General features: G+C 48.3%; 1 protein-coding gene across 2 annotated transcripts in view; it reads left to right on the top strand.

Moving 5' to 3' along the window:
• The window catches only part of TRIP11 (thyroid hormone receptor interactor 11), a 153,623-nt gene that overhangs the window by 111,545 nt on the left and 25,728 nt on the right, over positions 1–16,350 (top strand). For both annotated transcript variants that reach the window (XM_033951325.1, XM_033951326.1), the window contains exon 17: positions 15,019–15,100. In XM_033951325.1, the coding sequence (XP_033807216.1) occupies positions 15,019–15,100 (82 nt within the window). The remainder of the gene's footprint in view (positions 1–15,018; positions 15,101–16,350) is intronic.

Consider the following 16,350-nt stretch of genomic DNA (forward strand, 5'->3'; position numbering starts at 1 on the left):
GAGGAAGTTCCTCTAGATCAAAAGGGGCAGGGATTCTACTCCCGTTATTTTCTAGTTCCCAAAAAAACAAGAGATCTCAGACCCATTCTAGATCTTCGCGATCTCAACAAATGCTTGGTCAAAGAGAAATTCAGAATGCTTTCTCTGGCCACTCTTTACCCTCTTCTCAATCAAGGCGACTGGCTATGTTCCCTTTATCTCAAAGAAGCATATACTCACATACCGGTCAATCTGGCCTCCAGACAGTACCTACGCTTCATGATCAATCGTTGTCATTACCAGTACAAGGTGCTTCCCTTCGGTCTTGCCTCCTCTCCAAGAGTGTTTACCAAATATCTGATTGTGGTGGCTGCCTTTCTACGTTCCCACCACCTTCAGGTGTTTCCTTACCTGGACGATTGGTTGATAAAGGCCAATTCATCTCAGACAGTACTCCAGGCCACCAACCAGACCATCCTGTTTCTGCTATTTCTGGGGTTCGAGATCAATCTACCCAAATCTCATCTCATCCCCACTCAGAGACTTCAATTCATTGGAGCTGTCTTGGACACAGTCCTCATGAGAGCGTTCCTGCCGTCCAACCGTCTTCAAACTCTTCAATCTCTGTGTCAGCAGGTGCTTCCACAACGTTCCATCTCTGCCAAGCAAATGATGATACTCTTGGGTCACATGGTCTCCACAGTTCATGTCACACCCTTCGCACGTCTTCACCTGCGCACTCCTCAATGGACCCTAGCTACCCAGTGGTCCCAAGCGATGGATCCTTGCTCACGTCACATTCTGTGACATCATCTCTTCGTCAGTCTCTACAATGGTGGTTGATATCCTCAAATCTCTCCAGAGGTCTTCTGTTCCATCTACCTCCTCATCAACTTATCATTACCACCGACACCTCCCCTTATGCCTGGGGAGCTCATTTGAACGAGTTCCAAACTCAAGGACTTTGGACAGCCTAGGAAATGAAGCATCACATCAATTTCCTGGAACTCAGAGCGATGTTTTATGCCCTCAAGGCCTTCCAACATCTTCTCTTTCCTCAAGTCCTCCTGCTGTGCACAGACAATCAAGTTGCGATGTACTACATCAACAAGCAGGATGGGACAGGCTCTCGCCTCTTGTGCCAAGAAGCCCAGAAGATTTGGGCTTGGGCCACAGATCACCATCTATTCCTGAAAGCTATCTACATTCAGGGAGAACAGAATTCCTTGGCGGACAAGCTCAGCAGAATTCTCCAGCCTCACGAGTGGACACTCGATCCTTTAACTCTGCAGTCCATTTTCGCTCAGTGGGGCACTCCTCAGATAGACCTCTTTGCAGCTCCTCACAATCACCAGCTGCCCCTATTCTGCTCCAGACTCTACTCTCCTCACCGTCTGGCAGCGGATGCATTTCTCCTCGATTGGTCCAATCTGTTCCTGTACGCTTTCCCTCCTCTGCCTCTCATGTTAAGAACCTTGCTCAAGCTCAAGAGGGAACGAGCCACCATGATTTTGATTGCTCCACGGTGGCCCAGGCAACATTGGTTCTCCCTTCTACTTCAACTCAGTTCCAGGGAACCCTTTCTTCTTCCACTGTTTCCTTCGCTGCTTACACAACATCAGGAGACCCTTCTACATCCCAACCTCCAGTCTCTGCACCTGACAGCTTGGTATCTCTCGGGCTGACTTCGACTGATACTCTTGTCTCAGCCCGTTCGCTCCATTCTGGACGCATCCAGGAAACCGGCCACTGTACAATGTTACCATCAGAAGTGGACTCTATTTTCTTCCTGGTGTCTTCTTCATCATTTTGATCCCACTTCCCTCGCAGTGGAGACGTTGTTGGATTATCTTCTTTCTTTGCCTCAAGTCTACTTCCATCAGAGTCCACCTCAGTGCTATTGCTGCTTTTCATGAGCCAGTTCATGGAAAACTCCTCTCAGCTCATCCCTTGGTGTCCAGATTCATGCGGGGTCTTTTCAATGTGAAACCACCTCTTAAAGCCCTTCCTGTTATCTGGGATCTCAATGTGGTTCTTTCTGTCTTAATGAAGCCTCCATTTGAACCTTTGGCTACCGCTCCTTTCAAGTTTCTCACTTGGAAAGTACTTTTCCTTATTGCTCTTACCTCTGCCAGGAGGGTCAGTGAGCTACATGCACTAGTTGCAGATCCACCTTTTACTGTCTTTCATCATGACAAGGTGGTTCTGCGTACACATCCAAAGTTTCTCCCTAAGGTTGTCTCTGAATTCCATCTCAACCAATCTATTGTTCTGCCTGTCTTCTTTCCGAAACCTCACTCGCATTCTGGAGAACAGGCTCTGCATACTTTGGACTGTAAGCGGGCTCTAGCTTACTATTTAGAGCGTACTAAGCCCCACAGATCATCTCCCCAACTCTTTCTGTCCTTTGATCCGAATAAATTAGGACGTCCTGTTACTAAACGTACGTTGTCAAATTGGCTTGCAGCGTGCATTTCATTTTGTTATGCTCAGTCCGGACTGACACTGGAAGGTTCTGTCACGGCCCATAGAGTTAGAGCTATGGCAGCATCTGTGGCTTTCCTCCGTTCCACTCCTATTGAGGAAATCTGCAAGGCTGCTACTTGGTCCTCAGTTCATACTTTTACATCTCACTATTGTCTGGATGCATTCTCCAGACGGGATGGACACTTCGGCCAATCTGTTTTGCAAAATTTGTTTTCCTAATGGCCAACCTTCCCTCCATCCCTCTTTTTGTTAGCTTGGAGGTCACCCATCAGTCAAGAATATGCTGCCTGCTTGTCCTGGAATAAAGCACAGTTACTTACCGTAACAGGTGTTATCCAGGGACAGCAGGCAGATATTCTTGCATCCCACCCACCTCCCCGGGTTGGCTTCTTAGCTGGCTTATCCTAACTGGGGACCGCGCGCCTCTGTCGGCCTGCTAGAACTTTCCAGGTTCTTAGAGTGCAATCACTCAAAAATTGTCCGTACCGGGGCTCTGTCGGTGCCGTCACCCATCAGTCAAGAATATCTGTCTGCTGTCCCTGGATAACACCTGTTATGGTAAGTAACTGTGCTTTTCTGATAGTTCTTAACATATGTACAGCAGAGTACAAAGAGGGAAACTGTAGCAAACATTTTTGAGAAGAGTGCAAAACTTACCAATTTTTCTGGCAAGTATCTTTGTATTCCTTTATGATGAACCTTATTATGAGGAAAAAATAGCCAATGAGGCGAAAAACTTCTAGCCGTTCTTTCGATATGTTAAGGGGAAACGACCTGCAAAGGAAGTGGTGGGGCTGTTGGATGACCATGGAATAAAGGGAGTGCTAAAGGAGGAAAAGCCATCGCCGACAAACTGAACATAATTTTTGCGTCTGTATTTACCGAAGAGGATATACACAACATACCGGAAGCCAGCAGGCTATACACAGGAAAGGAGGACAGAAAACTGACAGGATTGACGGTCAGCCTAGAAGAGGTATGCAGGCAGATTGATAGGCTTAAACATGATAAATCCACGGGACCAGATGGCATCCATCCAAGGGTAATCAAGGAACTGAAAGGGGCTATAGCTGAACTGCTTCAACTAATAGCCAATCTGTCTATCAAATCAGGAAAGATTCCAGAAGACTGGAAAGTTGCGAATGTTACGCCAATCTTCAAGAAAGGTTTGAAGGGAGATCCGGGAACCTACAGACTAGTGAGTCTGACTTCAGTACCGGGAAAGATGGTAGAGATGCTGATAAAGGACCGCATCATTGATCACCTTGACGGATACAAAATGATGAGGACAAGCCAGCACAGCTTCAGCAAAGGAAGATCTTGCTTGACAAACTTATTGCACTTCGAAGGAGTAAAGAGGCAGATAGACAAGGATGACCCAGTCGACATAGTATATGTAGTTTTTCAGAAGGCGTTCGACAAGGTCCCATGTGAATGTCTACTTTGAAAAATTGCGAGCCATGGAATCGAGGGTGATATATTCACGTGGATTAAAAACTGGTTGGCGGATAGGAAACAAAGAGTGGGGGTAAATGGACAATACTCAGACTAGAAAAGTGTCACGAGTGGAGTACCGCAGGGTTTGGTGCTCGGGCCTGTGCTCTTCAACATATTTATAAACAACCTAGAAATTGGCATGACGAATGAGGTGATTAAATTTGCCTATGATACAAAGTTATTCAGAGTAGTGAGGACACAGAACGATTGCGAAGACCTACAATGAATCGTAAATACACTCGAGGAATGGGCCATGAAATGGCAAATTAGGTTCAACATGATTCACAAAATGCAACTCATCCATAACACCGCTGTCAGACTAATCTTCAACCTGAGAAATATGACTCGATTACAGCCTTCATCAGGCAACTGCACTGGCTACCCATCCCGTCACGAATAACCTTCAAAACTTCATGCATCATTCACCGTATACTTTACGGAAACTCCGCGGCTCCTCTCATCCAGATCTTTTCCAAGGCATGGCCTACTTCCCACAGAACCCTCAACAGAATACTTCTAAATCTCCCTTCCACAAAAAATCTGCAATACTAACGTGTTTTCCACTCCATGCTCACCTTTCTAGGCATAAAAACTTGGAATGACCTTACTGAAATGACCAGGACGGAACCTAACCACACCAAATTCCGGAAGAAACTGAAAACTCATCTATTTGACACTTAATCACTTGTATCCTCTTCTCCTCCTGTATCTTCCTGCTCTCTATTGTCCTCCCTACCCTCTTCTAACCCCTTCCTCTGTAATGTCGCCAAGAGCTTGTATAGGTATGTGTGACGCACAAATGGAAGAAATAAAATTAAGTGCAAGATGATGCATGTCGGTAACAAAAATCATATGCACGAATACAGGATGTCTGGTGCTATACTCAGAGAGCGCCCCCAGGAAAGAGACTTGGGAGTACTTGTAGAAAAGTCAATGAAATCGTCTGCGCAATGCGCGGCAGCAGCAAAAAGGGCAAACAGAATTCTAGGAATGATTAAGAAGGGGATCATGAACAGATCTGAAAAGGTTATCGAGACGTTCAAATATCTCACGGGCCGCATCAAGGTGGAAGAAGATATCTTCTTTTTCAAAGGTCCCACGACTACAAGAGGGCATCCGTGGAAAATCAGAGGAGGGAAGCTGCACGGTGACACCAGAAAATACTTTTTCACTGAAAGAGTGGTGGATCGCTGGAATGGTCTTCCACTTCAGGTGATTGAGGCCAGCTGCGTGCCGGATTTTAAGACCAAATGGGATCGTCACGTGGGTTCTCTTCACAGAGAAAGGTAGGGGTGGGTCATTAAGGTGGGCAGACTAGATGGGCCGTGGCCCTTATCTGCCGTCTATTTCTATGTTTCTATGTTTCTATGTTTCTATCATGCCGTTATACTGGGCCATGGTACGCCCCCACCTGGAATACTGCATCCAACACTGGTCACCGTACATGAAAAAGGACATAGTACTACTCGAAAGGGTCCAAAGAAGAGTGACAAAAATGATTAAGCGACTGGAGGAGTGTTGTACAATGAGAAGCTAGAGAAATTGGGCCTCTTCTCCCTTGAAAAGAGGAGACTGAGAGGGGACATGATCGAAACATCCAAGATATTAAAGGGAATTGACTTAAAGAGAAATTGAGATTGTTTACCCTCTCCAAGGTGAAGAGAATGAGAGGGCACTCGCTAAGTTAGAAGGAATAGATTCTGTACAAACATAAGGAAGTTCTTTACTCAGAGTGGTAGAAATCTGGAACGCTCTTCCAGAAGCTGTTATAGAGGGAAGCACCCTTCAGGGATTCAAGACAAGGTTAGATAAGTTTCTACTGGAACAGAACATATGCAAGTAAGGCTAGACTCAAATAGGGCACTGGTCTTTGACCTAAGAGCCGCCATGTGAACGGACTGCTGGGCATGATGGACCACTGGTCTGACCCAGCAGCGGCAAATCTTATGTTCTTATACAATGCTCCCCTGTGAATTTGTGGTCCCTGTCATTCGCGGTATTTTTTGACCACGAATGACCGGGCAGGAGAGGGCAGCCGGAGAGTAAGGAGAGGGCAGCCGGAGCGCCGGCGAGTGAAACAAATCACTCGCAGTATGCTACGACCGCCTCTTCCTGTGCTAAAGTTGAGCCTCAGCAATCAGGAGCTGCTTGTCAAAGTACAGGAAGAGGCGGTCGTAGCATACTGCGAGTGATTTCACCATGTATAATGCAATGTCTGCCATACTATGTTTGCCATGCTATGCTTGTGTGCATGTATATATGTATGTGTGTGTATATCTATATCTATATTTATCCCAGGACAAGCAGGCAGGTATTCTCACTAGTGGGTGATGTCATCAGACAGAGCCCCGGTACGGACGTCTCACAAGCACGTGTTGCTTGTAGAAACTTAAAGTTTCTAGATGCCCGCACCGCGCATGCGCCGGTGCCTTCCTACCCGGAGATCCGGGCGTGTCTCCTCAGTTCTTTCTTTTCCGCGGAGCTGAGAAGTTCAACTTCTTCATGCGCTAGCTGAATTCAGTTAAATTTGCCTTCCTTGTCCGCGTTTTCGTTTTCGTTTCTTTTAATTACTTAACAGTTCTTTTCTTTTTCAAAAAAAAAAAAAAAAAAAGGAGAAGATTATTTCCTCCGGCGGGTCGAACGGGCCGGCCACGTGGCTCAGGCCCACGGGCTTCGACCTCGCGGCAGAGATTTTCCGGCCTATGTCCCGGCCAATCACCGGTTTTAAAAAGTGCAGCAAGTGCCAACGCGCGATTTCACTCACGGACCCTCACTGGCGCTGTTTGCAGTGTTTGGGCCCTGACCACATCCCGAAATCGTGCGGGCCTTGCTCTACCCTTACGGCACGCTCATTCAAGCGGCGTTGCCTATTGTGGGAATCGATGTTCAAGATGGACGCAGCTAAGGATCCCTCAGCCTCCACTTCATCAGATACCTCCCCGGTGCGGGCGAAACCGGCATCGACTCCTCCTGCATCGAGTGCGGCGAAACCGGCATCGCTCGCCCCGACACCATCCACGAGCTCGACGTCGGTGCCTGCCCCGGTCTCCTCGGTTCAGGTACCTCTTCCTTCCACAGTGCCACCAATGGTCATCAAAGTGCCGAAAGCTACTAAGCAGAAGCACTCGACCTCGAAGGAGCGCGATGTCCGTGCAGGAGGACCCCCTTTCGGTGCGGATCCCTCCCTATCGGCTTCGCTACGGTCCGTGCTGGAAGCTCAATTCGTTGAGCTCATGCAGACCATCGGACCCGGGCTCATCGCTGCCATACAGGGTGACCTCCCGGTACCGGTCCAAAGGGGCGGTCCGCCCCCTCCCCCTCCCCCACACCGTTCGACCTCGACAACCGACGAGGACGAACGAGGGAGGGCGGCGATACCCACGCGGCAAGCCTCGCTTACCGACATGCCGCCATTAGAACCCATTACGCCTCCGCGCCAACATGGGACCAGACCTTCGATCGATACTCGAAGCCCTGGGCATAGTCAGGAAGAGTTCCTCCGTACTCCTTACCAGACTTGGGTAGCATCGCAGGAACCCGCATCGCAAACCCAGTGGCGATCCACTGCTTCCAGCCCTATCCACTTGGGGACCTCGGGAGACCATGCGATGCACAGACGATCCCGATCCCCGTCCCGCCACCGAGACGGACACCGATCGAGACACTCATCCTGGCACTCCTCACGCTATTCGGAGGTGTCACCGCAGAAAAAACTGCAACGTAGGGGATACTCCTCATCAGAGGCGTCCCCTCCGAGGGGCCCAGAGTACGAGGAGACACCGGTGCCCGATTCTCCTTGTCACTCCCCGATGTCCACGGACCTGGAGGCCTCCTCCTCCGCCAGCCCGTCCCACAGACCGACGCTGGCGGAACAATTATCCTTTTCATCATTCCTCCGACAAATGGCGGATGATCTGGATGTGACCCTTGACACGGGCTCCCGATACTCCAAAGAGTATCTGGACACCATGCATTTACCTAACCCCCCAACGGAGTCGCTTCGGCTCCCCCTGCATAAATTACTGGACCAGACCTTCATGCAGTGCTTCGAAACGCCGTATTCCATACCGGCGATCCCTAGCAAACTCGATGCTCGATACCGCATCGTGCACCATAAAGGGTTCGAGGGCCCCCAACTCTCCCACCAATCCCTGCTGGTCGAGTCCTCCCTAAAACGCTCTCATCCCTCCCAGGTCTACGCCTCTGTACCGCCGGGCCGAGAGGGGAGAACGATGGACAAATTTGGTAGAAAATTCTACCAAAACTCCATGATGGCGTCACGGGTGCTAAACTACAACTTCTTTTTCTCTTCCTATTTGGAGTTTTTCTTGCCGGTGCTCCGCAAGTTCACTCCGTTCATAGACAACCAAGCTCGATTCGAGTTCGAGGAAGTGGTAGCCTCCCTCTCCCAATTACGCCTCCAGCTGATGCAATCCTCCTTCGATGCATTCGAACTCTCGGCACGCGCCGCCGCAAGCGCGGTAGCGATGCGTCGCCTGGCATGGCTCCGTACCATCGATATGGACCCCAACCTTCAGGACAGACTCGCCAACGTACCATGTGCTGGAGCTGACCTGTTCGATGAATCTATCGAAACTGTTACCAAGAAGCTGTCGGATCACGAAAAATCCTTTCAGTCCATCCTGCGGCCTAAACCCAAGCCTCAACAGTCTCGACCTCCCAGGCCACCCCTGATTTACCAGCGGCGTTACATGCCCAGACAAACGCCTGCTGCGAGGCAGCCTGCGAAGAGACAACCTCCCCAGAAGTCTCAACAAAAACCTCAGCCACCGGCCGTACCTAAGGCCCCCCAGCCCTTTTGACGCCCCCCCCGGGAGCATAACCTCGGCCTCTCCCATAGGGGGCCGCCTCCATCTTTTCTACCATCGATGGGAGGCCATAACTACGGACCTATGGGTCCTCACCATCATAAGAGAAGGATACTCTCTTCAATTCCACCAGGTCCCTCCGGACCATCCCCCAAGAGAGTATCCTTCAAGCTCGACGCAGACCGCCCTTCTTCTTCAGGAAGTCCAAACCTTACTCCAGCTTCGGGCTGTCGAGCCGGTCCCGTCAGACCAATTGAACCGAGGGTTTTACTCCCGGTACTTCCTCGTCCCGAAGAAAACGGGCGACCTGCGACCCATTTTAGACCTTCGGGCCCTCAACAAGTTCCTGGTCAAAGAGAAGTTTCGCATGCTGACTTTGGCTTCTCTATACCCCCTCCTCGAGCAGAACGACTGGTTATGCTCCCTGGATCTCAAGGAGGCCTACACTCACATCCCCATTCACCCGGCCTCCCGAAAATTCCTCAGATTTCGGGTGGGAAATCTGCACCTACAGTATCGAGTGCTACCATTCGGCCTATCTTCATCCCCCAGAGTCTTCACAAAGTGCCTGGTGGTAGTGGCCGCAGCACTCCGGGACAGGGGTCTACAGGTATTCCCATACCTCGACGACTGGCTCATCAAGGCCCCGTCAGCCCCAGAGGTCACTTCGGCGGCCGTGGCTACAACCTACTTCCTCCAGAATTTGGGCTTCGAGATCAACTTCTCCAAGTCTCATCTACAACCCACCCAGTCCCTCCCCTTCATCGGAGCGGTCCTGGACACCACCCGACTCCGAGCATTCCTACCTCGGCAACGCATGGAGTCTCTTCTTCATCTCTGCCAGTCGGTGTCGACTCGCCAAACCCTACCGGCGAGACAACTGATGGTGCTCCTGGGCCATATGGCCTCCACAGTGCATGTGACACCCTTTGCCAGACTCCACCTCAGGATCCCCCAGTGGACCCTGGCATCACAGTGGAATCAGACATCCGATCCACTATCCAAACGCATCTTAGTCACACCTGCTCTTCGGCAGTCTCTACTTTGGTGGATGACCTCTTCGAATCTATCCAGAGGTTTGCTGATGCACTCTCCCCCCCATCAGAAAGTCCTCACGACCGATTCGTCGAATTACGCATGGGGGGCCCATCTGGAGGGTCTCCGCACACAAGGATTCTGGACCAATGCGGAGAGACTACACCAAATCAATCTACTGGAACTCAGAGCCATCTTCAATGCGCTCCAAGCTTTCCAACACCTACTCCACGACATGGTAATCCTCATTCGCACAGACAATCAGGCCGCCATGTATTATATCAACAAGCAAGGAGGCACGGGCTCGGCCCTCCTTTGCCAGGAAGCTCTACGAGTCTGGGACTGGGCGGTGCGCCACAACACCCTACTCAGAGCAGTATACATCCAGGGGGAGAACAACGTCTTAGCAGACAAACTAAGCCATCTGCTACAACCGCACGAATGGACTCTCCATTCCAGCCCCCTTCACCAAATCTTCACGCAATGGGGGACGCCACAGATAGACCTCTTTGCGGCTCCCCACAACGCCAAACTGCCTCAGTTTTGCTCCAGGATTTACACTCCTCATCGCCTCGAGGCAGATGCTTTTCTACTGAACTGGGGGAAACGATTTCTATATGCGTTCCCACCATTCCCGCTGATCCAGAAGACTCTGGTCAAGCTGAAACTCGAACGGGCCACCATGATTCTAATAGCTCCTCGGTGGCCCAGACAACCTTGGTTCTCCCTCCTACTTCAACTCAGCAGCAGGGAACCAGTACCACTTCCAGTGTTTCCTTCACTACTTACTCAACATCAAGGATCACTACTTCATCCCAACCTGCAGTCTCTCCACCTGACAGCTTGGTTCCTCTCAACGTAACCCCTCACCAATTCTCACAAGAAGTGAGGGAGGTCTTGGAAGCTTCCAGGAAGCCCGCCACTCGACAATGCTACTCCCAGAAATGGACCAGATTCTCCTCGTGGTGTGTTTCTAAGTCAAAGGAACCTCAGCGAGCTTCCTTATCCTCCGTGCTGGACTATCTCCTACACCTATCTCAATCTGGGCTCAAGTCCACGTCCATACGAGTCCATCTGAGCGCTATTGCGGCGTTCCACCAGCCTCTACAAGGGAAACCCCTCTCGGCCCATCCGGTGGTCGCCAGATTTATGAAAGGACTCTTCCATGTTAACCCTCCTCTCAAACCACCCCCAGTGGTTTGGGACCTCAATGTAGTCCTTTCCCACCTCATGAAGCCCCCGTTTGAACCACTCAACAGGGCCCCTCTGAAGTACCTCACCTGGAAAGTGCTTTTCCTTGTAGCCCTTACGTCCGCTCGCAGAGTCAGCGAACTCCAGGCATTGATGGCAGACCCACCATTCACAGTATTCCACCATGACAAGGTGGTCCTCCGCACTCACCCGAAATTCCTGCCTAAGGTGGTCTCCGAATTTCATCTCAACCAATCCATTGTACTTCCAGTATTCTTCCCTAAGCCTCATTCTCACCACGGAGAATCGGCCCTTCACACTCTAGACTGCAAACGTGCCTTGGCTTTCTACCTGGATCGCACCAAGCCACACAGATCCACTCCTCAACTTTTTGTCTCCTTCGATCCTAATAAGTTGGGAAGACCCATATCGAAGCGCACCATCTCTAATTGGATGGCGGCTTGTATCTCTTTCTGCTATGCCCAGGCTGGATTATCACTTCCTTGTAAGGTCACAGCCCATAAGGTCAGAGCAATGGCAGCCTCAGTAGCATTCCTCAGATCAACACCAATCGAGGAAATTTGCAAGGCTGCCACCTGGTCCTCGGTTCACACATTCACCTCACATTATTGTCTGGACACCCTCTCCAGACGGGATGGACAGTTTGGCCAAACAGTATTGAAAAATTTATTCTCTTAAGTCGCCAACTCCCCCTCCATCCCACTGAGGTTAGCTTGGAGGTCACCCACTAGTGAGAATACCTGCCTGCTTGTCCTGGGATAAAGCAATGTTACTTACCGTAACAGTTGTTATCCAGGGACAGCAGGCAGCTATTCTCACGTCCCACCCACCTCCCCTGGGTTGGCTTCTCAGGCTAGCTACCTGAACTGAGGAGACACGCCCGGATCTCCGGGTAGGAAGGCACCGGCGCATGCGCGGTGCGGGCATCTAGAAACTTTAAGTTTCTACAAGCAACACGTGCTTGTGAGACGTCCGTACCGGGGCTCTGTCTGATGACATCACCCACTAGTGAGAATAGCTGCCTGCTGTCCCTGGATAACAACTGTTACGGTAAGTAACATTGCTATCTCTCTCTCTATATAGATAGATAGATAGATATAAATATATCTGCCATACCATGCTAGCCACGCTTGTAATACTGTGTTTATCATGCTATGCTGAACTTGTATATATAAGACCGTTTGCCATGCAAAGCTGCCATGCTATGTTTTACCATGCTTTTGCTATGTATAACTAGTAACCCATTCTGAACTCTCCTGGGAGGATGGGAAATAAAACCAAATAAATGATTTCTTATTCCTAATTACATTTTTTAATATTTATCTGTTTCAATAAATATTGTTTTGATTTTGATTTATTTTGTGAAACATTCATCATAAAATGTGGCAGGACAATGTGAGATATACTAGAATTTATACCACAACTTTTTCCATTAACTTTAACCTTTAAATCATCATCCAGCCGTCTTCATGTCAACCCCTGAAATAATTCTCCAATCAGCCTATCCGCTTCCCCTTTCCAACCCCCTCCTACCACCCAAAACAAATTCCCATTGAATGGTTACATCTATCATTTTTAGCCTCCTAACACTATCCTGATATCCTGTTATTTCTTCAGTTCCAATTTATGCTACTACCTAGCCTAAATTACCTCTTTCCCCATCAACCCACCTTCTCTTCCCTTACCCTCCTCCCTCCTATATTGCCACCATTTGTTCTGCTTGGATCTTGCTCAAACTCCCTCCCTTGGACATTTATTTCTATAACTTTTTCACTTTAAAAGCGTAGGAAATGTTATGTAGATTGATGGGGAAAAATCCTCCTACTTTAAAGCGTTTTGAGTTTTATTTTCAGACAACGGAATGTAGAAAATATGCAAGCATGTGATCACTTTACCAATATGTTAAAAATGTCTGTAGTGTCCAGTATACACAAGTGAGGCCAGTATGTCCAGTTTATCCATCTGTATGTCCAGGATATCCATCTCACTTCAAAAGACTAGTAGTGCAGCAGACCATTGTCCTGTCTCTCATTGACTATTGTTGCTCACTTTTATTTGAGTTTTGAGAATTAAACTGTTATGACGGTACAGATTGTCTAGAACACAGTTCTTCAACCGGCGGTCCGCAGACCGGTGCTGGTCCGCAGAAAATTTCTGCCGGTCCGCACAGGGCCGGCGAGATCAAGTCGGCAGTTAAATTTCCTGCCGACTGCGGTTCCTTCTGACTGCGGTTCCTGCTGACTAATGTTCCTCCCAGCCTCAGGCGATCAAGACAGGCTGCAACGTCGGGGCCTTCCCTCTGTGAGTCTCGCCTGTTCGGAAACAGGAAGTTGAAACAAAATAGGCGGGACTCAGAGAGTGAAGGTCCCGACGTCGGCAGCGTGTCTTGATCGCCGCCCCTGCCGAGTTGCTGAAGAGGGCCGCGGGGAAGTTGCGATTAGACCGGAGAGAGCTTCAGATTCAGGTGCAGGTGGAGGGAGATGGTCAGCATGTGCGAACAAGATCCTGGGGAGCCTTCATAGTGACTTCCTCCCCTCCCACCAGCTCTCCTATTTGCCAGGGCAGTGATTTACCGGCAACTTCCTGCAGGCAAGTACCGAGAGCTGCTGGAAGGGGAGGAAGCCACTGTAGGAGGCTGGGAAGGTGCTGGAAAAGGGAGAGCTGTTACTGGACTTGAAGGAAGTTAGAAGGAGAGATGCTGCTGGGAGGGGAGGAGGGAAAGGGATGGGAAGAGAGTTAATGTTGGATAGAGGGAGGAGGGAAGGGAAAAGAAGGAGAGATGCTGCTGTGAGGGAGGAGGGAAAGGGATGGAAAGAGAGTTAATGTTGGATAGAGGGAGGAGGGAAGGGAGAAGGAAAAAAGGAAGGAGGGTAGGGAGAAAGAAAAAAGGAAGGAAACAGCTGGCAGGGAGATTACAGGAGGGGAAGGGGTCAGGATGAAATGGAGAGATCAGATGAGAGAAAGGGGAGAGAGAGGAATGAGAAAGTAGAGAGACATTGATTATGGAAAGGGGGTCAGCAGAGAAATGAGAGAGGGATAAAGATGCTAGATCTGGTGTAGGAGAGATAAAAATGAAGAAGGCAGTGAAGCTGGAATGAATGATGTAAAAAGGAGAGAGGAGGATGGACAAGGAAGAGGGGCATAGAAAGAAGTCAGATACATATGGAAGGGGGAGAGGGCAGACATTGGATGGAACGGGCAGATGGTGGAAGGAAAAGAGTGAAAAGAAGATGAAAGCAGAAACCAGAGACAACAAAAGGTAGAAAAAAATAATTTTATTTCTATTTTGTCATTAGAATATATCAGATTTGAATTATATATCCTGCTAGAGACATAACTGGGGACTGCAGTATTCTGTTAGCATGATATTTCTATGTAGCATTCTATAATAACTTGGCTTGTTCAGTTTTCTTGATAGTAGAGGGGATATATGTGAAGGGGAGGGGAGACAGGGGTTTTGTTGGTCCGTGCTCTGTATATTTGTATTTATAAAATCACAATTGTTCAGAATATTGTTTCTTTTTATACTTTAATAAAATACGTTCAATATAAAATCATAATTGCGGCTTGTGCAGATGGGATCAGATGGTGTGCGGGGACCGAGCTCGCGGAGATGGGGCGTAAACGGGGTTTTTAAATTTTAGTCCTAGTAGTTTGCCGGTCCACAAAATAATTATTTTATTTCTGCCGGTCCACGGGTGCAAAAAGGTTGAAGAACACTGGTCTAGAATGTGGCAGAATATAATGGATGCATTTAGCATGCGCTAAATCAGTTAGCCTGCCTTAATAAAAGGACCCCTCTTATGCGGATTTCACTTGGGGGGGGGAAGCAGAATCTGAGTTTGAGGTGTCATATTAGTAACTGTGCTTATAATTTCCGGAACAATGAAAGTCATGAAAATATTTCTTTTAAAATTCCGTATAGAATATGTTGCTCTGTTTTGACACTTTTCATATGCAACATGTATTCAAATTGTAGGTCAGATGATGCAAGAGATGCTGGATGATGCACAGAACAAGTTAGTGGACCTGTTGAACAGCACAGAAGGAAAAGTGGACAAGTAAGTGGGAGATGTCATGTTGCAGGACTATATTTAGCCAAAGATTTTAAAAGTTGTTCTGAAGAATTTCAGGTTGGACCTTTGGTAAATCGGGAAGACTGGGCATCCAAATGGCAGATGAAATTTAATGAGGACAAATGCAAAGTGATGCACATTGAGAAAAATAACCTGAATCACAGTTACCGGATGCTAGGGTCCACCTTGGGGATTAGCGCCCAAGAAAAGGATCTGGGTATGATCATAGACAATATGATGAAACCTTCCACACAATGTGCAGTGGCAGCCTAAAAAGCAAACAGGATGTTGCAAATTAATAAAAAACAGATGGCTAACATGACTAAGAATGTTATAATGCCCCTGTATCGCTCCATGGCGCAGCCTCATCTGGAGTATTGCGTTCAATTCTGGTCTCCTTATCTCAAGAAAGATATAGTGGTGCTAGAAAAGGTTCAAAGAAGAGCAACCATGATGGTAAAGGGGTTGGAACTCCTCTCGTATGAAGAAAGACTAAAACAGTTAGGGCTGTTCTTGGAAAAGAGACGGCTGAGGAGAGATATGATTGAAGTCTATAAAATCCTGAGTAGAGTAGAACGGGTACAAATGGATCGATTTTTCACTCTGTCAAAAATTACAAAGACTAGGGGACACTCGAAGTTACAGGGAAATACTTTTAAAACCAAAAGGAGGAAATTTTTTTCCACTCAGAGAATAGTTAAGCTCTGGAACTTGCTAGAAGATGTAGTAAGAGCGGATAGCGTAGCTATTTAAGAAAGGTTTGGACAAGTTCCTGGAGAAAAAGTCCATAGTCTGTTATTAAGACATGGGGGAAGGCTCTGCTTCCCTGGATCGATAGCATGGAATATTGTTACTCCTTGGGTTTTGGCCAGGTACTAGTGACTGGATTGGCCACTGTGAGAACGGGCTACTGGGCTTGATGGACCATTGGTCTGACCCAGTAAGGCTATTCTTATGTTCTTATGATCTTATTTCTGCTTTGATTATCTTCTCTTCCTTGTCTCTGATGTCTTAGGTCTCATCACATTTCTGCCTAATTATTCAATGGAGTCAAAATTGGTGACTGTTTTCTCAGCTTTGTCCATATTTTCTGATTTTGCTTAAACTCTGCCTGCTTCCCCGCTCCTCACTCCCAATTACTTTAGTTCTTTAAAATCTATAGATTTCCCTATAGGTTCATATTGGAATCCATTCTGGGTGGGCCCGAGGAGCACATTTTGTGTTTGATGTGGTGG

This window comes from Geotrypetes seraphini, chromosome 7 (genome assembly GCF_902459505.1).
Source record: "Geotrypetes seraphini chromosome 7, aGeoSer1.1, whole genome shotgun sequence".
Taxonomy (NCBI): Eukaryota; Metazoa; Chordata; class Amphibia; order Gymnophiona; family Dermophiidae; genus Geotrypetes; species Geotrypetes seraphini.